This window comes from Blennius ocellaris, assembly GCF_963422515.1.
Source record: "Blennius ocellaris genome assembly, chromosome: 15".
Lineage (NCBI taxonomy): Eukaryota > Metazoa > Chordata > Actinopteri > Blenniiformes > Blenniidae > Blennius > Blennius ocellaris.
The window spans coordinates 12180537-12202093 of NC_137664.1; the positions used below are offsets into that span (position 1 = coordinate 12180537).

The 21557-nt window shown below is 39.2% G+C and overlaps 3 protein-coding genes across 3 annotated transcripts; 1 reads left to right on the plus strand and 2 right to left on the minus strand.

Annotated features, from left to right (window-relative positions):
* Positions 1 to 151: 151 nt before the first annotated feature.
* LOC308140234 (axonemal dynein light intermediate polypeptide 1-like) lies at positions 152 to 1842 on the minus strand (the record flags this gene model as incomplete). Its single annotated transcript, XM_080509919.1, has 6 exons — positions 152 to 187; positions 291 to 455; positions 767 to 945; positions 1098 to 1267; positions 1498 to 1634; positions 1765 to 1842. 6 exons carry the CDS (start codon positions 1840 to 1842, stop codon positions 152 to 154), a joined length of 765 nt encoding a protein of 254 aa, XP_080366045.1.
* Positions 1843 to 5450: 3608 nt separating this feature from the next.
* Positions 5451 to 11061, plus strand: LOC308140722 (annexin A3-like). The gene is made up of 14 exons (XM_080510621.1): positions 5451 to 5527; positions 5888 to 5927; positions 6038 to 6085; positions 6282 to 6369; positions 6535 to 6629; positions 6737 to 6850; positions 7154 to 7244; positions 7375 to 7454; positions 7805 to 7861; positions 8502 to 8595; positions 8936 to 9031; positions 9122 to 9180; positions 10035 to 10157; positions 10561 to 11061. Exons 2-14 carry the CDS (start codon positions 5916 to 5918, stop codon positions 10618 to 10620), a joined length of 1017 nt encoding a protein of 338 aa, XP_080366747.1. The 5' UTR covers positions 5451 to 5527; positions 5888 to 5915; the 3' UTR covers positions 10621 to 11061.
* Positions 11062 to 11368: 307 nt separating this feature from the next.
* On the minus strand, positions 11369 to 20796 carry rcl1 (RNA terminal phosphate cyclase-like 1). The gene is made up of 9 exons (XM_080510634.1): positions 20599 to 20796; positions 20137 to 20208; positions 19097 to 19272; positions 18315 to 18389; positions 18080 to 18204; positions 17572 to 17697; positions 17326 to 17482; positions 13309 to 13412; positions 11369 to 11536 (listed from the first exon to the last, which is right to left on the minus strand). The coding sequence occupies exons 1-9, from the start codon at positions 20726 to 20728 to the stop codon at positions 11383 to 11385; spliced, it is 1119 nt and encodes a 372-aa protein (XP_080366760.1). The 5' UTR covers positions 20729 to 20796; the 3' UTR covers positions 11369 to 11382.
* Between the last annotated feature and the right edge of the window lie 761 nt (positions 20797 to 21557).

Genomic DNA, 21557 nt, shown 5'->3' on the forward strand with positions numbered 1-21557 from the left:
GAAGACTTTTGACTTTTGGACAAATACATTTGTTTTTTTTCCCATTCATCTGTGGTGTCGGGCATCTTTTGAGCCCACCTCATGCATCCCAAATGCAACACAAGCAGTGGAAACATGGCAACTGCATTCTTGCTTTTTTTATTTCACCAAGTTACTTCTTCCATGCAATAAACACCCGCAGTTCATCCTGGAAAAAAAAAGAAAAAGGCAATTTAAGACTTTAGATGGCCAACACTATTTACTGCCGTTTGAAAGCAATATATAATTTGCTTGTGATTTGAAAACACCACCTTAAGGTGTTCCTTGGTTATTGTCAGGCGACGAATCTCCTCGGTGTACCTCTGTTCTTCCAGCAGGTGCTTTTCAGCTTCTCTCTCCTCATTAGTTTCAGATTTAGCTTTCTGTTCCTTTAGCTGATTCTTCAGGTCCTCTGCCTCATTTTCCAGGTTTTCAATCTAGGAATAGGATTGAGGATTGAAAAAAAATGCTTGAGGTTGTTTCTGAAGCAAAGTGAATTCTGTTTGAATGTGTTTTGTAGTCATTCTAAAGTAGAGATCTGGTGCTCTCTGTTGAGCATAAAGTGAAATTACATTTTACTGACGTTCCTCCGACTGACACATGTCAAAAAACTAAATTTATCTTGAAGTATTAGACTACCTAAACTGATCAAATGTTTTTGAAACCTCTTTGTTTCACTGTAGGACTGATGAAACCTTTCACTTTTCAATTATATTCCAATTGTTTGAATGCATCCTGTTAAACTTACTCTTTTTTCCAAGTCAGTCTTGCCCTTCTCACCCTGCAGAGCTTTTCGAATGCCAAAAGCCGCACTGCTTTCATACAGCACTTGGTAGACAGCGAGGGTCATGAGAATTTCATTTCTAACCCGCATCAGCAGCAGACCCCTCTCAGCACAGGTGATAGTGACCTGTCTGATGAGTTCATCTGAAAGACGAAGAAAATTATCTTAAAAAAAACCCCAAAAAAACAATGCTGATTTTTTTTTTGCAAAGCTTGATTTAATCCATGGTTGTTGGTTCAGTAACATTGTGCATATTTATTATGTGTACATCTGCGTTGGAATGGCAGTGACATACCGAAACACTGGGAGTAGAGCTCCCTGCGGATGTGGCAGATGCCTGTCATTTTGGCTTGCCTCTGCTGGATCTTTGTGTCAAGTGTTTCCTCCAAGTTCATAACATCCACTCTTGTGCAAGGTGCAGTGGACACATACTGCATCCAAAGTTCATCTCCCTCAATCCATTCCCTGCAAATGCAAAGTAACATTTAGATTCATATTGACACTTTAATCCTCCCTTTTGGAAATTACTTCTCTGTAGCCAGGTATCCATAGTTAACATTAACGAAACAAGTTGGTGTTGGGAGCTCCCGGTGTCAAAAACTTGTCAGCAGTGGGATTTGAACCTCTGAAGGCCACTGCTGTCCCAAACAACTACCTTTGAACTTTCTAAACTGTGCATGCTGGAAGATTCTCACCTGGGTGGATGGATGACATCCAGGATCTCCTCATATTGCCGCCCCGTGGCTTTAGCAAAGGAAGAAATTGATGTGGGAGGAGGTGGAGTGGGTCCTGAGTCAGTCAGCTGTCGAGTGCTCGCTGTCAAAGGTCGTGCCTGTGTGGAAAAATACACCCCAACGTACACTCGGGATTCGACTTTTTCCCCAATTCATTCTTTAAACATGACAGTCTGTCATGTAATGTTCTTAGGTAATTAGTTAAATGTGAAGCTCTTTTAAACTCACATTTGATTTTTGATCCGTCTTCTTGCTGATCAAAACTGGATTTCCGTATTTCAGGAGGGAATCAATGGGGAGAATCATTGTGCGTATTAGTGGTGATATAAGAAGAAAAATGAAAGCTGCTCCGTTGAAAGGGTCTTCTGGACTTGCTGGACTACAGCTGAGAAGGTCACCTGAATAGTGGACAGATAAATGTAACAAGAATGTCTTAAAAAAAAAAATCTTCACTTTATACTTGAATGGTTCAAATTGGGTAGACTGTAGGAGCAGAAGCAAGTCCAAAAAAGACAAAGACATCAGAATCAGCTATCAAAATAAAATGTCATTAGTTGTGTTAGCAGGTGCTATGTCAGTGTCGTTGTCACAATAACTGCACAGATCAGATATTTGTGTATAAAATTGTCACAAAGAGACAAAAGCCGTGAAGCTGCTGGTTTTCTTTCAGGCTCACATCTCCTCCTACATCTAATTCTGACCTAATATATCTAATATCTAATATCAAAACGTGTCACAGAGTGCATTTCTGCGTAATTTCTGTTATGAAAATAAGATGATTGAAATTGCAGGGTGGCTAAAGTTCCACAGATATGTTTTGGAAACCATCTGGAAGGTTTTGCATGAACTCAAAAAAAGATGTTACCTGCTGTTACCTGCATAGACATTCGGAATGACATCCACCTCGGATGGTTCATTATTGTCCAGATTAAATCCTCTGGTTTTGTGATACATTTTTGTGTATAAAATATGGCTGATCAACAATGAAACTTGTGATCATTCGGACAATCATGCACTTTAAAATACAAACAGTATATTTTTTTAAACAGCACTTCACTTCTGTCAGACTACTGAGAAAGCACTTTAATATTTGCACTTTATGGTAGATCTTTTTGAAAGAATTATTTTATCATCTTTGTCTTTGTTTTACCACATTGTTTCTCTATGTTTTCATTGTTTTTATATGTTTGTAATCTCGTATGATTTTATGTGGGACAACAAATGGGAAACTAGCATTGTGCAAAATCCGGCATGTTTACAGTAACCTCATGAAGAGATGCCCTGTTCATTAGTATGCACTGTCCCATCCAAATAAACTAAGAAATAAAACCAGTACGGTGGCCCTGAAGAATGGAGGCCCTGAAGTGCAAACAACAACAAATTATAAAACGCAACTGCAAGTTGGAAAACACAACTGCAAATCAAAAAACACATTAACAAAATGAAAAACACAACTGCAAGTTGAAAAACATATCAACAAATCACTAAACACAACAACAAACCACTACACACAACAACAAATTGAAAAACACAACGGCAAAAAGAAAAACACGATGACGTTAACATTAACGGAAGAGGTAAGGACCTACCTGCAGCAAGAGATATTGGACGAGAGCGTAGCTTTTGCACCGGAAGTTATTCTGCCGGTCAACGAGCGCTGGCCACCATGGTAACCAATAGGATTGGGTGAAGCAGATCAATCCTGTAGCTTCAATATTGGTTCAAATCTCATTATATGAAATAAACCAAGATGAAAGCCGTTCAAACTTGAATTTCATTATTACAACCATGAGCTTACACAGTGAGTGGGGTTGCCAACCTACCGTTGAAAAACAGAATCGTCCTGTATTCGTAAACAAACGTATGCGTCCCGGGGACGCATTTTCCCGTATTACCGTGAGAACCAAAAATAGTCTGGGAAAATTCAAATGGAATTTATGACAGATGGCGCTTTATATTAAAACTTACGGTAAACGTGTTCCCCCGCTTCTCGCTTCTCCTGCTTTGTGACCAATGAGCTGACAGCACGAGTTTGACAATTCAGAATCCCGCTTATCTCATTGGTTAAGGTAAAGTTGCTAATGATCCAGATACCGGAAGACAACAAAGCAGCATGGTAACAGACTAGTGAAAAACTGTGTTTAATATTATTGATAGGTAGAAACAAAGAAATACAACTGATAGATCATATATACAAATAAATACATTATCATAAATTTACTTTACAGTATACATATAAATATGCATTCTTTTGTACAACATTTTACAAATTCAAACAGTTCACATACTTAATATATGGATGGATAAATAAATTATACATAAAGCAAACGATACAGGTAGTCAAAATACTATACAAAATTATGAATATTACCATATGATCATTCATTTACTCAAGTAATTAACTTCATAATACATGGCATGGCAAAGTGTTTGAATGCTACGGAGCCCCTCTGGTGACATTGGTGAAAAAAATATTATTGCTTAATAAGTCGTGGAACGAGATAAATAAGTCGTGGCCACGCGTTATTAAGGCGTGGGAACGAGATAAATAAGTCGTGGCCACGCGTTATTAAACTGCCGTCAAGTGAGCCGGCACTCAATTTTAACTGCGGTTTTATTAACGCCTTTACGGTAAAACACAGGTCAGCGTACGGCCGCAATGCTGACAGAAAGACAGATGGTCTGATTTCAAAATGCAATAAAACGGAATCCTTCATAGGTTTACACCCAATTTCACTTCAGTGCAATATTAGGCATACTCCTTTGTTACTACAAGAAATATGAAAGAATACTACTGTATACATTTGGAGAAAAGTACTCTTGAACTTGGATGTGTTGATTGAAAATTATGGTCTCGTCTATTTTCAAATTGCAATAAAATGGAATCCTTCATAGGTTTATGCCTGATTCCACTTCAAGGCAATACTATACATACTTGTTTGTTACTGCAAGCAATATCGAAGAATATTACTGTAGGGATTTGGAGTAAAGTTCTCTTAAACTTGGAGCAAATTAACGAAAATAATGATTTATCACACCTGTTTTCAAATTCCAATAAAAAAAAGATTCTTCATAGGTTTATGCCTGATTTCACTTCAGTGCAATACTAGATATAGTCCTTTACCAGTACCAGTAATATCAAAGAATATTACTGTAGAAATTTGGAGAAAAGTAATGTTAAACTTGGATCTGTTGGTCGAAAATAATGGTCTTGCCTTCGTTAATTTGCTCCAAGTTTAAAAGTACTTTTCTCCAAATTCCTACAGTGATATTCTTTGATGCTGCTTGTAGTAGTAAAGGAGTATGTCTAGTACTGCCTGAAGTGGAATCAGGCATAAACCTATTAAGGATTCCATTTTATTGCAATTTGAAAATAGATGAGACCATCATTTTCGATCAACACATCCAAGTTTAAGAGTACTTTTCTCCAAATTTATACAGTAATATTCTTTCATATTTCTTGTAGTAACAAAGGAGTATGCCTAGTATTGCACTGAAGTGAAATTGGGTGTAAACCGTTAAAATTGAGTGCCGGCTCACTTGACGGCAGTTTAATAACGCGTGGCCACGCCTTATTTATCTCGTTCCCACGCCTTGATAACGCGTGGCCACGACTTATTAAGCAATAATATTTGTATTTTTTTCACCAATGTCACCAGAGGGGCTCCGTAGAACGCAGGTGCTTTTCTCAATGTATATATTTCTTGCACCACTCGTGAACGTCACATTGTTGAATGCGGAACTTGAAATATTTGATTGCTCCATCAGACGAGGCAACTTGTGGAGAAGTGTTTGGCAACAGGGTGAATAGCGGAGCTGGAGTTGCGCCGTGCGCCATGGAGACGGCGAGGAGGAGTCTATGGACGAACTCATGATTCAACTTCCCGCAGCTCTATGGGCGTTTCCCTCTGAGCTTTTCTCAAAGGTGCAGCAATCCCGACTCTCTCTTGCGACATTCCTGCGCTGACATCACTCCTTTCGTTTCACGCAGGTAAGACCCTCAGACTAAAGACACAGCCATTCCATTCCGACGTTTTATTACAACCTCTGCGCGCGTAAACGTCGACAACCTCTGCTTCGTGCGTCAGTCAGATTTCTATCGACGACACAGGCGTAAACCTTTTTTTTTTTTTTTCCACACCATATGTATCATTGGACTGTTAAAAGTCAGATCTGGGTAACTATTGTGAACGATGATACTTGGAGGATTTGTGTGTGGGTGGCCAAAACTCTTTTCACTTTAACTCAAAGTATTTGATGACGGGGCAGAGAGCCAAAGAAACAAGCAGAAACCAGAAGTTTAGACATTGTTTCACAGTTATTTATGGTGTTTTCTCTTCTTTTACTCTAGTTTAACACGCTTCTCTTCAACCGAAATCATGTCTGTGTGGGTGAGTAGTGAAGTCGGTGAAAGTGATCCATTTCTATATTGAAGGCTCGTCATTCATCATATCTGAAACACCAGCTGGTCTTTTGAGAATATGTGTTTCTGTTATTTCAGGATGACTTGGACCTGCTTTTAGACTCTCCTTCTTCCTTGACCGTGAATGTAAGTTTATATTTTGTGTGCAGGATGTGTTCATGAAGTAGTAGAGTATCATTAGGGCATTTTTGCTGCTTTATTGCTGTTATAAATACAAGAGGAAGCGTTGTGCATCCAATAATACACTGCACACTGTGTAAATACGGGATGGTGTTGCTGTTTGACATAATGTGTGACTTTTGTGTGCTCATGTGTTGATCAGTCCAATACCAGAGGAACTGTGAAGGATAAGCCAAATTTCAAGGTGGAAGATGATGTGGCTGCTCTCAGGAAAGCAATGGAAGGTCTTGGTAAGCCAATGAGTTCTTATTATCAGCACAATAGTTTAAATTCTATATCAGTCGAATGTGTAAAACACTTCGTCTTGAGCCAAATAGCCACAACATGTACCTTTTACTTGAGGTATAATACAAGTGGCTCTGATTCCACGGTATAACTGTTGTCATTTTCTGTAGGTACAACAGAAAAGACTCTGATCGAGGTGTTGACGAAGAGCAGCAATGCTCAGCGTCAGCTTATAGCTCGGGCTTATGAGAAAGCCACAGGAAGGGTAAATAGTATCCACATTGTAAAATGTTGGTTATTACTGGAATGAACAGAGACTCTTGAAGTGAGATTGTTTTTGTTGAAGTGAAGATTTGTTTTCCTTTTATTCAGAAATTAGTAGATGACCTGGAGGGAGACACTCATGGAGACTTTGAAGACCTGTTAGTCGCCTTGGTGAAGGCTCCAGCTGTCTACGACTGCCATGAAGTTATTAAAGCCATCAAGGTTCGTGAAAGACTTAAGATATATGCCTGAGTACATTTGATATAATGTCAGAGCGGCCTCCATGAATTTGTCATAAAATGTGACCCTCTGCGTCTCAAAAATTAGAAACAATGTCAAAGATTTTCCATGACTTCATAAATACATTAAAGCTAGCATATATATGGGATTTGTGCTTAAAAGCTGAAATATTTCAAGACATTTACCTGGTCAGTCAGCTTCAATGTACTTGTGTTACATGGTATTACCGTTACATTATTAATCACTTGTGTAATCTGTTTACATATTTTGTCTTTTCATGTTCAGGGTTCAGGAACCACTGAGAGTACACTGACAGAAATCTTTGCCTCGAGATCTAACAGGCAGATTAAGGCCATATCTGACGCATACCTGGCTGGTGGGTAACTTCAGCATTGTGTTTGTAATCTCACTGCTCATAAAGTTCCTGTAACCCAGCCAGCAGCTGTTAAGGATGTAATTCGTCCAGGTTGTTGTGAAATGATGTGCATTTTGCTTTTTCATGTCAGAGACGGGACGATTGATGATTAAGGATCTGCAGTCGGACGTGTCGGGAGATTATGGCAACGCTCTTCTCATCCTGGCCGAGGTAACGCGTTCTAATGAAAACTGCGATGCGCACTGAGATACTGTGCATTCTCAACAAATGATATTTCGACTCTATGTGACCTATGTGAACATTCCTAACTTATCCAAAAACACTTTGCAGACCCACATGGTGTAAATCCGACTAAATCAGCCATTAGATAAAGGGACAGCAGTGAAATGTCTGTACATTTTTGTGGTATCTGGGCACTCGACTATTAAAAGTCAGTGTTCAGAATGGACACAATAGCAAGTCCTTACAACTTGCACTGTTGTCATTTTTAAGTCACATACTGTATAGTTCCTGTTGTAACCAGTGGGATTTTCTCAATGTGTTCATTTTTACTCTTGTAGGGGAAAAGAGATGAGAGCACCCATGTGGACAATGCTAAAGCTAAAGCTGACGCTAAGGTATGTATGCTCCTTTCATGGGAAACACTCATTTTGTGGTCAGTGTTTGTTTTCCATGCAAATGTTTGCTTCATATTTGCCTCTGTGACATTTTAAAGGCAGTATGAATAACGATTGCCGTTTTACATGGTTATGTTTTCATATTTGTCATATTTTCTATGACAAAATATGTTGAAGTGGGATACATTTCTGGATTCATGTGAACTGTTCCACAGTCCTATTGCCCAATCCTGTATACTGCTGAGTAACAGCAAAAAAGTACCCAAACTGACAAGAATGTATAATTTAAAGTATTCATCAGGTGCACTGATAATGTTTAGCAAAAGTATTTGATCACACATGGTGTGACCATCATAATCCTAACATTATGTGAAAGAAAAGGGGTAGTAATAAATGCACAATTCTCTAAATATGGGACATCCCTTTCCCAGTAAAGGGTTAGTATAGTGGAACATGAGATCTCACCAGTCAACACTCCTCAGTAGCAAGCCTGAACTTGTTTCACTGCTCACGTCCTTCATATCAGAGTCTCCTCTCTGCAGCTGTCAGTGGAAGCACACGTTCATCAGTATTAACTTTAAAACGTTTCCACTGTGAATCGTTTGCTATGTGCATTAATATCCCCTCTCATTCCACACAGGCGCTGTATGAGGCAGGGGAGAAGAAGTGGGGGACTGATGAGGCGAAGTTCATCGACATCCTGTGCCATCGGAGCGTTCCCCAGCTTCGACAAAGTGGGTTGACCTCTGGCACGTTGTTGAAAATTTAGTTTAGAAATGCCAGCGAGAGAAAGGCTACAACATCACAGCACTGATGTTTTATTTTTTTATATTCAGTCACCCAGTAATATAAATAAGGAACATCATATATAAGTACAATGATGGCAAAATATGCAGGCACACACTTTAATACACCATACACAATAGTCAGGCAAGATTATTGGTGCATGAGGAATTGACCAGTGGCTTTAAAGCATTATAGAATAGTAAAAAAGAAAATCATACTAGTTCTGAAATGTTGTAAAGCAGTTAAGAATGCTATTTTGTCTGCATCTGTATTCTTTCTGTCTTACAGCTCTGGTTGAGTATAAAAGCATCAGCAAAAAGACTCTGCAGGAGAGCATCGAGAGCGAGATGTCTGGAGGCCTGGAGGATCTACTTGTGGCTGTTGGTGAGGAAATAAAAGAAAAAAAGATGCCACCGTTTTTGATTATTAGTGCATTAAAGTCCATGATCCATTTCACCCGTTTTATCTGTGCAGTAAAGTGTGTGAAGAGTGTCCCTGTGTATATGGCTGAGAGGCTTTTCAAGAGCATGAAGGTAATTATTTTTCTTCTGTATGATTAAGAATCACCAGAAACAGCCACCATGAATTTGTGCCTGACTGGGCTAAAATGTTCTGTTTGTTATTGATGTGCAGATTGAGACCAAAATATGAAGTATGAAACCAATTTTTAGGATAAATGTGTCAGGGTTTTGATTTTGTTTTTTCATTATAGTTGAGCTCAATTTAAGTCATATTTCCATATTTTATAAATGTCCCACAAACACTGAAGCTCAAAGATGTCACAGGTTGATTTGTGATCAACCTCTGACCTACTTCAAACGTAGTAATATCTGGAACTGAGGTAAAGAATAAAGACATTGCAGAATATGATTGCCTAGTTATAATTTGAAGAAAATACCTCCTAACTATAAGCTTTATCCTCACAATAAGCTCAGTTGTATCAGTCTCATGTGTGTGTCAACAGTACAGCCTATGGCTTTAATTGGTATTGGATTGGTGAGATCAGTGGTATCGCACTTCAGTTAATGTAGATGTACTCACAAAAATAAATAATCTTATACTAGTATTTTCCCACATTTTTGTGTCTCTAAATACCTCAGCCCTGAGAGAGCAACTCTAAACAGCCTGCATATTGTTTGCTTGCACTGCATCCTCTTTATCTAAAGCGGGCTGTATCAATCATCACTGGTGTGGAAGGGAATGTTGAGCCATGTTTTATTGCTGCTTTGACTGAAATGAGCTTCTGTGGATGAAATGTGTCAATAGATGGAGGGGGGGGGGGGGGGAAACAACAAAGCAAAACGTGCAACTACAGATCCAGAAACAGCCATGACAGCAGAATGTGCGAGGACCAGCCACTGACTGTTTCTCAAACTGCTTTGTCCAGGGAGCAGGCACCACAGAGTCCACTCTCACCAGGATCATTGTCAGTCGCTCAGAGATCGACTTGTTGGACATCAGAGCGGAGTACAAGAAGCTGTTTGGATACACACTCTACTCCCAGTTAGAGGTCTGTACACCCCCCCCCCCCCCCCCCCCCCCCGAGGGTTTACAGTCAACACTGCACCTTTCAAGCCACTTCACAGTGAACACGCTCATCTTACTGACGCTCCCGTGTTTAAGATTTATTCTATATGAACTATTCAATATCCCATAAGTTTTTTTGGAAATCAAATATGGAAACTATCAGAATAATTCATTGGACCAGATGTTTTTCTGGATTATTTTTAAACCAGAGGCTATAATTGGCTTTTTACTTTGTTTAAAATATTGGGTGAATGTAAAAAATAAAACAAATGTTCAATGATGTAATTTTGAGCATTTTCTGCATAGTTGTTACTCATTTTATTCCATATTTAAAGATCTGTATATGACGTACATTGCTAACATGATTTCCTGCCTCTGTGTTTTAGTCTGAAGTGTCGGGCAATTATGGCGACGCCCTGAAGCATCTATGTGGCCAAGACGACTAACTCTGCCCAAATCCTGGGGTGTGAAATGCAGCTTCATGACGAGAATAACATCTGTTGATGACCAAAGACAAACTCTTCTACAGCACCATGTATTAACTACAATGATGGTTGGAGTCTACCACCTGAAAATACCTTGAAGCTTGATCAGTTAATTTCAGCTCTTCACAAGGCCAAAATTGTTGACACTTTGAGAATGTAGAATTTGACTGATTTTGTAACTACATTTATTTACTCAACACATTTTCTTCTCCTACACTTTGTGTAATGTCTGATTTAATGACCAAACTAATCCAACATTTGTAATCATGCAATCTCTGTATTTTTAACATTGTCCCCAAAGGTACTTAATTGGTTTGAGAGGATAAAACATTAAAAAGTGTAATCTTTTTATTTCAGTAATATCAATCCAGTGAATGTATATGAATAAATTGAAGTAACAAACTAGTGGTTTGCAGTCACTCGAGCAATCAGAATGCATGTTCTGGGCTGATGAGTGGCTCTAAATGGGTCTCCGCTTTCCCTGCGTGATGGATGAGCAACTTGCTTGTAGTTTACTTTACCTTTTGGCTCATGTTAACTCGTACCACGTCCAAAACCAGATAAACCAGTTGTCAAGTTCAATATTTGACTTTCATTTGCTTATATCTGACATCAGTACTTGTATGTCACAGCAAAGACATTTAAGTCCACTGATTAATGCCAATAAAATCAAACTACACATGATGCAAATAGCACACAGATGACAATATACATACAAAAACTTTATTTCAGGGTTTTGTTAATGTTGCTGTATCCAGCTCCTACACAGGTCATCAGCACTTTGTCTCCTCCTTTCCGCTCGTCTTCTAAAGGCTTCTTGACCTCGACTTTAAACATAATCTGGAAAAAGTCTCTAATGTGTCTCAGGAACTCGATTCTGCAAAGATAGTGAAAGATTTGTCATTGCATGCACCACCATCACATTTATCAAATACGAGACAGGAGTGCACATTCAGGAATGGCCCCCTTGACAGCATTTATTTTGAACAATTAAAGGAGGCCCCTTTTTTATTCATACAGTGTGAGGAAAAATGAAAATGGATATTTAAATGCACTGGAGCAAAAATTGCAGGTACAAAACCCAATTTATTCCAAATTTGATGAAGTTTCCTTCTTGTCAATATTTCCAAGTTTAAGTGTCCAAAAACATGCAATACCCAGTTACCCAGCAGATGGCGCCAACTTTTTTATTTTTTAAGTGACTGGTATTTAAATCCTGCCAAGAAAATAATTTGCTCATCTGTCAACTCTAGTGACTCTTCTGACAACCTAAACACGCAGCACTGACTGTTGATCATCTTCTTTGCCATACTACCCGAGCACTGAAGCGTGTATTGAGATGGCACTGCCAATCTTCAGTTATCATAGTACTGTACTTGAGAGGGACACAGCACCGGTACCATGATAACTGAAAATGGACAGTTCATAGTTCGCCCCTGGCTCATCAACACAAACAGATTGGCCTCGTCGTTTTAGTTGAAACATGTGGAGACTGGACATAATACAATGTACTTCAATAATTACATTTTAAAGAATGCTGTAATTTTCTGTTACCGACAGATTAATAAATAACCAACCATCAACAGCAGCGGTGGACACTCTGGTGGGTCACCGTTTTGTTTTCAATGAGCCTGTTACGTGACCATAACAAACAACTGGGAGGTTTAAGGTGACGAGTAATTTAATGTGAAACATTTCCTTGCACTAATGCAATAATTGGGGGGGGGGGGGGGGGTGGTTTACATATTTGCCAGCAAATGAATCTATTCTGGAGTATGAACAAACTTCCTGCCATCCTCACAATATGTAGTTTTTCATTTCATCCGTCATGATCTTCTTGTGTAACTTAATGTTATATTTGTTGTCTTTTGTTTTTCACTCACATCGTGGCGTCACGCCTGTTTTAACATAAAAACTACATGTCAAAGAATAGGAGTCAGATTAAAAAGTATACAAAGAAATGTATGTGCATCAATCCAGTAACAGCCGTTATCCATGCTATTTACACGACTTCAGTAGCCTGGTAACTCCAGAAATTGGATTTTTAGTGTGTAAACTGGCGCAATGTCTTCCTGCTCCAACACACCCAAGGCCCCACTCACACAAAGACAATCCGCGAGAAATTATTTTTGTTCCATTTTGGGTGGAGAGTAACGAATGTTTCAAGAACAATCACTGTATAAGAAATGTAAAACACTGTACTCCGCTATAGTCATTGTTGTTGACCTAATTACATATGTGAAGGAAAGTATTGACTGCATATGTAGTACTGCGCATGTCAGGAAGCTTGTTCAGACGGAGATGGGTGGCTTCTGGAAAATGTTGCGCTTTGTAAGCGATTGGGACTTTAAACACTTGTGTAAATAAACAGCAAAATAAGTGATTGTTTCCAGTTTTCAAAAAATGACGTAAACCGATCCTGAATTGAATGAAAATGTCAAAATGAAGCTCTGTAGAAAACCTCATCACAAGCCAAGTTGGATGAGCCCACCTCTGAGTGAACCAACACCTCTATTGTTGTCGTTGATAGAATAACTAAATGCTGGGTTGACCAAGTCCCACTTTGGTCATCGGTGCATTAACTTGTAAATAATCTACAGTTTTGTTTGTAAACTAGACGCGAGCTGTAGATGTGTGACGGTGACTTACGTGTATGGTGAAAGAGGTCCAAGCAAAACCTTCGACACATCCTGTTGGCCAAGGGTCATCAAGAGCAGTGCCAGGCTCTGATTGGTCGAATCCACGCAGCCACCCTAAAAACCGAAGGAAAAAAGAAAAAAGCAGAGAGGTTGTGCTTGTCAGAAACAAAAACAACACTCGAAATACGTCAGAGGTGGAGATTTTTAGGAAGGCATCGACCACTTCATGTCAAATCCCAACAGTCTTTGATCTTAATCAAAAATATAAACAAAAACACATTTGCCCGCATTCTCATTGAGACTCTTTACATTTTGAATAATGAAAAACAATGTTTTTAAGTGTTATTAAACAATAACATAAGGTATTCAGCTCAGTCCAATCATGACAAAAGCTTCCAGATGCTCCATTTCTCTCCTCCCCCAGAATTTCTAATCACCATCGGCTCCCCAACTTTCTCAATAAATGATATTTAGGCGACAGAAGAGCCACTCTCTGCATTCAATATTACACACCACAGTCATTACACCACAAGAACTGTGCAAATTTTGCAACCCATATGAAGGGCTTGACGCACAGCTGGACCCACACGGAAGGATTTTTTTCTTGCTCGAATAACTCCAGAACAACTTGGGACTTTCTGATACGCAGGAACAAGAGCAGCCGTCAGAAGAGAAAAGAGTGGCTGCATAATACAACAAACCCATCCTGTTCAGCAGAGCACTCATGTGGCTCAGTCATGCAGCTTGTCAGCAGAATTATGATTCAATTACATAATCATATCACTCAAACTATGGCTGCATTGTATTTGTCGTGGAAAACATGGAGGCTGAATTGATTCTACAAATGAACCCTTATTAAACTTTAGATTTCCATAAATGGAATTTGAGATTCAAATCTAAATGTTTTGAAAAAAAAAAAACAACCCATAAAACCCCACCCAGAACGAACATCTTATTTTCAACATGATTATACATTTGATCGAGAATTTTTAGCTTTATGCCAGAAAATCAGTATCATTTGCCCTCAAACTCTCCGGTAATAAAGAGTCCAAAGTGGATTCAATTCCAAGTTAAATTTCATCCAGATTTTCAAAAACTGTTTTTAAATGGAGTAGCTTACCTTCTTAAGATGCCGACGTGAAGAAAAGAAGCAAAAACTATTTCAATTGTTGTGCCTGTTCACTTCATGACAGATTAACGCATTAACCCCGTTTCTAACCGCTGGTTTCGCTTGCCGTCCCTTAAAAGACAAATCCCTCCTGAGGCAGGCCGATGAGCACAAGGCCTTACGGAAAAGTCCCTTCAATCATTTAATGGAAACAAAGAACCAACTGAAATTTAAAGTTGAAGATTAAAAAAAACAAGCCAAAGTTAAAAAATAAAAGTTCATTTCTAAGCATGCACAGACCTACTTTCCATAATTGTTGACGACATTGACACGAGAGATCAAATAATGTGTCGGTATCTTGTTTAAATACAGGTTGTTCAGCCAGAAACCAGAAACCAGACTGATCCGTTTGAAGGATAACTACAATACACTTTTAAATGCATGTCTTAATACATAATAATTAAAAAAAAGAAGTTAAGATTTGAGTACCAACATCATGTCGTCTGTTGACGTTGCCCCCAAATACAAAATGCCCACGGTGTAGCTTCGGTTTACTACTCGACAGCTGTACTGATTAACCATAAAGCAAACAGTCTTGCGCATAAACAGCAGCCGTGCTCTTTGATGCGGATCGAACAAATTTACAAAATGGGCCATTCCTCGACACAAGTTGCACATCCATGCCACTCTCGCCTCAGCTTTTGTCTCCCCAGCTCCAATATTCATCCAATCCCACTGCTCCACGCTCCAAACGAAAATCTTTAGTTTCTTGCCAGTTTTCTTCTCCGTGCTCTTCTAAACATCTGCCATCGAAGAAGCATTCAAAAAAAACAACTTTAACCTCTGCACTCTGCTGCTTGCGAGCCAAGAGGACGTGTCCAACAATATTGGTCTTTCAGAGTTAATCAGCACTACCCTGACCAGCTAACTGGACTCACATGGCTCTGAGGGAGCGGAGAGGCAGAGCCATGTGGAGGCAAACACGAGTCACACAAGCGCATTGTACATATTCAGCTTCTCATTCACTCGGGTCCTTTAAGGCAGGGGTAGGGAACCCTGGTCCTCGAGAGCTGTCGTCTTGTACGTTTTCCTCGTCTCTCTCCACTGAATGTCCTGATGGCTCATCACCACGTTCAACACAAAGCCAGATAACGATCCACTCACTGCAATCAGCCGTGTTGAGACATGAAAAACATGCAAGACTGCGACCCTCAAGCGACAGAGTTTGGTGTCGACACGCATGCGAGGTGACACTAAATGTACAGTTTCACACTCGATAGCAAATTCACCAAAAAGTGTCAAACCTATGCCCAAGGTTTTCTTTCTGGCAGCCGAGTAAAGTAAAGTTAGTTCAGCCTGAAGCCTGAATATATGGAGAAGAAAATACATGTTCCAATAATCACTGGAGGCTAAAATGTATGAACATGTATACACACTTGCCCTGAATGCTGCTGGGAGCAAAAGGATCTGATGGGTTAAAACGACCTTTACTAGTTCATCAACAGCCACCACATTTAAGTGTTCATCCTTCAGTGAAAATATACAAAACAAATATGACAAAAACGCCCGATTCTTACATCATTCATGAAATACCAACCCATAAACACTTATCTGACCTGCAGCAGTAACCAACAATTCAATATGTAATTCTACCAGAATCAGAATGGAAATACTCTACAACTCCTTTCTAAACAGAGTCTCTGACCACAAACACTTTCTGAGCTGAACTGCAGGCACACTCGCAACCAGGGAATGTGGGTAAACAAAGCCAGCAGATGAACTCTGATGCATCCCGGCGGTGTATGTCAGGAATTTCCCCAAGAATTCAGTTTTTTGTTTCTCCCTCTTCCAGCGACAGGCAGCAGACGGATTCTCCAGTCTCCTTCATGTTAGCAGGTCAAATATTCTGAAGAGATTCAATTCTAAACAAGTTCTACTTCAGCTTTAACATAAAGCACACAAGTGAAAAGTTACTGAAATATAAATCCATCCCAGTGCTTTATGATTGATAAATATGGCAGATTTCAAATTTTGATAATTGCATACATTTAGAGAATCTTGACATTATGCATCAAGGATCAATTCCGTAACATACTCCATTTCCATCGTATTTTCTGATGTTCATGAGCATGTAGTTTAGCAGTCCCATAACTTTTTATTGTTTTTCCATTATCTTGATATTTCAAATAATCAAAAAGTTACGACTTTAATTTTGCCCACCATTATTTCAAGATCAATTTTAACAGTTGTGACTGTGCAAGACAAAAAAGAAAGGCATGAAAACATTTTCTTTCAAATATTGCAAAGGATAAAAAAAACAGTTCGTGGTGCATTAATTTGCTGCAACAAAGTTCTTCTAATATGAAAAACACATCTGCTTCTCATAAAGGAAGACTAGTAAAGGAGGAATGTAGCCAACTAAACCATATCAATGTAAAGAATAGCTGGGTTTATTTCTGCAGTTGAATGTTTTTCAATCCTTAGTCAATGTGTCAATAGTAATAGTGCAGCTTGACTTCCTGTGTCTCTGGAGAAAAAAAATAGCTTGATTGATTTTAAGACACACGGCACCTTCAGCTCAGTGGTGGTCTGGTTTTCAGGTCTACAGTCAATGACCACCTACAAACCACATCACGAAATAAAGTGTATTTTTCAAACCCTTTGGCATAAAATTGGATGCAGTTTGAACACGCTAGTTTCTTAGAATATTCCATCCAGGATGTACAGTTTAATGATGAAGTCAAAATGACCAGCATATGCAGATGCATAGACAGAATTATTTATTTTTATGCTACATTAGCTGCATTTTAATGCAAACTCCTACGTCACTTTACCCATTTTTTTTTATTTTTTAACACAAAAATAGTCTAATTAGATCTTTTGAAAATGGCAACACTGTTGCGTGGAAGTGTGTTTTACCCGATAAATCTCCTCCAGAAGCAGTTTGGCACAATTGCTGCCGAGGTCCTCCGGCAGTATGGGCTCCCCTTGGCCCTGCGGGGTGGACGCCACCTCTGCACTGATGAAGCAGCCGTTCAGCGTTTCTGCTACCAGAGTCAGACCAAAACCTGGAGACCTGCGGGTAACCAACAACCATTATCAACTGTCCAACCATGATGGTGTGTAGCGAGTAGCGCAAGTGCTGGAAAAGCCCGAGACACCCACTTTCCAGAGTTGGGTCCTTTCATGTGGTCAGTATAGATGTAGATGTCTGGAATGAACTGGTTAAGGACGCCTCTGGCCGAGTCCACGATCCTGTTGGCCATCTGAGGAGAAACTCGTGCAGAATATCTGCATTTCCAAAGTCAAGGAGCTTCAATAATGAAGAATGCAGGCGTGTGTTTGACATCGGTTCAATCAAATAAATTAAGAACACTTAGCAAACCAAACAACCACCAAAGGAGCTTAAAAAAAAAGAAAAGAAAAAAAGTGACCATTTTCGTCACAAATTAGTTAAAAATGTACAAAAAATTGGCCATTTCATAAGAACCTTCAGAACATTATGAGCACTTTAATATTATGTATGCATATGTTGTCTATTATTCAAATGTTACAATGACAATCAATACAAAAATCACACATTTGTAAAAGAATGACATAAGACCAGTGTGAAAAGGGTTTTCCAGTTTTTATGCGATTTCCCTACCAATGACTGTAAGCCTCAGAAGGATACGCTACACCTCGGATCCTCTTGATCTTGCCTGGATCAGTCAGTTGGATGGGTCTGATCGTCCTGCGGACAGGACATGTGAACGCCACTTCTCCACCCCCACCTGGAGCCATTCCTCTCTTCACCACCTGAGGGAGCAGCAGCATTGAAAAACATGATTCTTCTTGTTTTTCCAACATAATATTTGTCTCCCCAGAAAATAAATAAAACTATTTTGAGTTCCCAAAGGTGTGGTCACCTTGAGATCAAGCCCCTCCCCTTCAATCCCAAACTGCTTCATCAGCGGGAGGGCAGTGGACTTCAGCAGATCCACCTGCATAGAAAAGAGATTTAGAGGGTTTAGTCTTTAAACAAATCTCAAAGTGTTTTCAGGATTTTAAAAATGACAATGATCATATAAAAGAACAAGGCAGAAGCCTTCAGTGGACAAAAAGCTTCCAAAAGAGACAGATTACGGTTTCCATTCTGTCCAACGTCATTCATTTATACCAATTAATGACGTTGGCGCAGAAGAGTCAGGCACATCTGAAAATGTTGCGACCAAGAAAACAAACTAAATCAATGCCCAGGTAAATGTAATTATAGTCTAGACAATACACGTCATAGCAAAACAAGACAGTGCAGAGTCTGTTATTACCTTACCGACACATACAACATAAACTGAGACAAAGAATTTAAAAAAAAAAAAGAAAAGAAAAGTCGATCGGAACAGGTTTGCAAAAACATTCTCAAGTGAGCTAAATATGTTAACTGAAGGAGAAAAAAATAAACACCTTTGTAAAGTTTATATATACAAAGACCAAGAAACTGGCCATGTGGGCAATGAGGCCTTAACCAATGTGGGCAATGAGGTCTTAACCAATAGGGGCAGTTGACCTTTTTTATTTAAAAACAAAAACATGACTAAGTATCACGGAATGTAATCGTGTGGTTGCACTGAATCGACTTGTACCAAAAGGGCTAAACTCACGCCGATCTACAGAAAAGAAAAGGTGATTGTATCTATGAATGTGTGCTGACCGTTGGATCAGTGGGGTCGTTGGTGACTCCTCTCAAAGTTGCTTTGAGAGAGGTCTTCATGAACGGGGCCAGCATAAGCAGCGCCTCCAGATAATATCCAATGGACCGCTGAGGGTTACAGTCATGTTCCACAGCGCCTCCGTACAACAGGCCAGGCTGATAGAATAACATAGTACCTGTAAATAAAAAAAACAAGAGAAGATGAGCAGCAAGTCTGCAGCATAACAACAGATGTTTCAAATGGCAAGGCATGTAGCCGGGAAGACAAAAACTTGAATAATGCAGGACATAAGCCACTGAAAGCTCTATTAATATCTATATTTCATTTTTAATCACGCACTAGGGTTTTCAAAACTACTGGTGCCATTACACATTATTGTCAACACAAATGCAACTAAAATGCTCGAGATTAATCAGAACGCGGATGCATTTTGAAAACTTATCAATGCAGAATTAGGAATAAAACTACTTTAAACCACTCAAATTGGTTCTACTGATCATATGAAGTTTTGCTTCAATTTTGCTTGTGCATTGCTCTAATGGTAGAGCAAAAGAGTTATGCATATTTAAATTCAATTTCAGACAAGCAGCACTGTTACTCATATTTAACATGTTCTGGATCATTTTTATCTCGGACAGAACACCTTTTAAAAGACATTATTCCTTGCAGTGTACAAATGTACAATTCATTACCATGAAAGACTGCTGAAAATTTGAAAAGTAAATTTAGAGAAGGATTATAAATATTTTGAATTGTGAGTGTGACCAAAGCAAAGCAGGAGCACAAGTGCCTGTAACTTTTTGAAAATGATCAAATATTAAGGTATAATAATGTGGGGTGTGACAACCATGTTGAATTGTGCTCCTGAAACCTGTTAGAAATCACACATGCAGCAACATTTAAGAAATAGAATTATATGAAAAAAATGTTTTATTTTTGCTAAAAAGTAAAAAAAAACAAAACACAAAAAGTATTATTTTCCAACACAGGTTATATAAAAATCTCTATACTAAAGTCACTGTTTTCTTATTAAACTCACCTGTTTGGTTAATCTCTATTCTGGAGCCATTGGTCACTTTGTCTAATAGTCTGACGAAGCTGGCCTCAAAATCTGAAAAAAGACGCAGAAAACAACTTCATATACAAACATTCAAACCAAATCTTTCCAATATGATTTAAGTGAACTATCTGCACTTTGTCCAATCACGTCCTGATTGGTCCTGATCGATCACACGTGTTTCAGACTACTGAGAGAAGTTAAGACAATCCATACAATAAGTATTTAAAAAAAATCGCTCCGAAACAAATAACCTAACTTCGAGGCTACAAACAAGTTTATCATCAGTAGCGTTTTGGTGAAATGAGATAATGCTCATCTCCTTTCACCACTACTGTCCCATCTTTTTCTCCCTCAGATGCCGCCCAGATTAAACACACTCCCAACTGCGTAGCAGCTAGCCACTCGTTAGCCTCCGAGCTAACTGCGACGCCACCAACTTACCGCGCAGCCCCGGCTCGTCCTCTTTGGAGCGGATGTTTCTGATCTTCACACGCTTCCCGGTCAATGTGGACAGCACCAGCCGCTGCCGGAAGAAATTGCAACCTTCGTAGGTGAGCCCGTGGCTTGCCATGTTATTGTTGTTTGTGGCTGGCGTCAGTGAAATCCACGTGTGTTTGCACAGGAAGACGTGTAGTGGGAGGGGTGGCGACGGCTGCCGGCGAGGGACAAAAGAAGCGCTTTTAAGGGTGCAGCGCTCAGTGGAGTTACTAGAGGGCACCACGTCCATTCATTAAAACAGAGAGGGCGTGGCCAAATGGCACATCTTTAAAGGCATAGCACGGGCCGTAATATAAACAAACAACCTCTGTTTTATCAAGTATCTATATGTATCTATAATCAACGGACATCATTGTTGTTTGATTGGATTTTTGACTATTTGTGATTTAAATTATCAACGGGAGCATTATCTTGCCATTTAAATCAGACCTTAAAACACTATTATTGGCTCAGGCTTTCCATTAAACAATACGTTTTACTTATTTTATTATATGTATCTTGATACATATTTTACTTAATTCTATGCTGTGCTTATTCTTTTTTCAGATTGTGTGTATAAGATTAAGATTCTTCATTGCCTTTTTTAAACGGGTTTCTTTATTTTCTTGTAATGCACTGTGAATTGCCTTGTGTCTGAAGGCTGCTATATAAATACATTTGCCTTGCCTTGCTCTGCTTTTTACGTCACATCATCTAACTTGGGGTCAGAACAGAAGGCCAGCTATCTGTGGGTAGTGGACACTCATCTTCATACCTAATTGAAATTCAAGTCAACTGTTAACCCAGGCACATGTCTTTGGGACTATGGGAAGAAGCGTGTTTGCACAGGGAGAACGTGCAAACGAGATTGGATTCAAACCCAGGGACATCTCACTATGAATTGAGAGTGCTGACTACTGTAC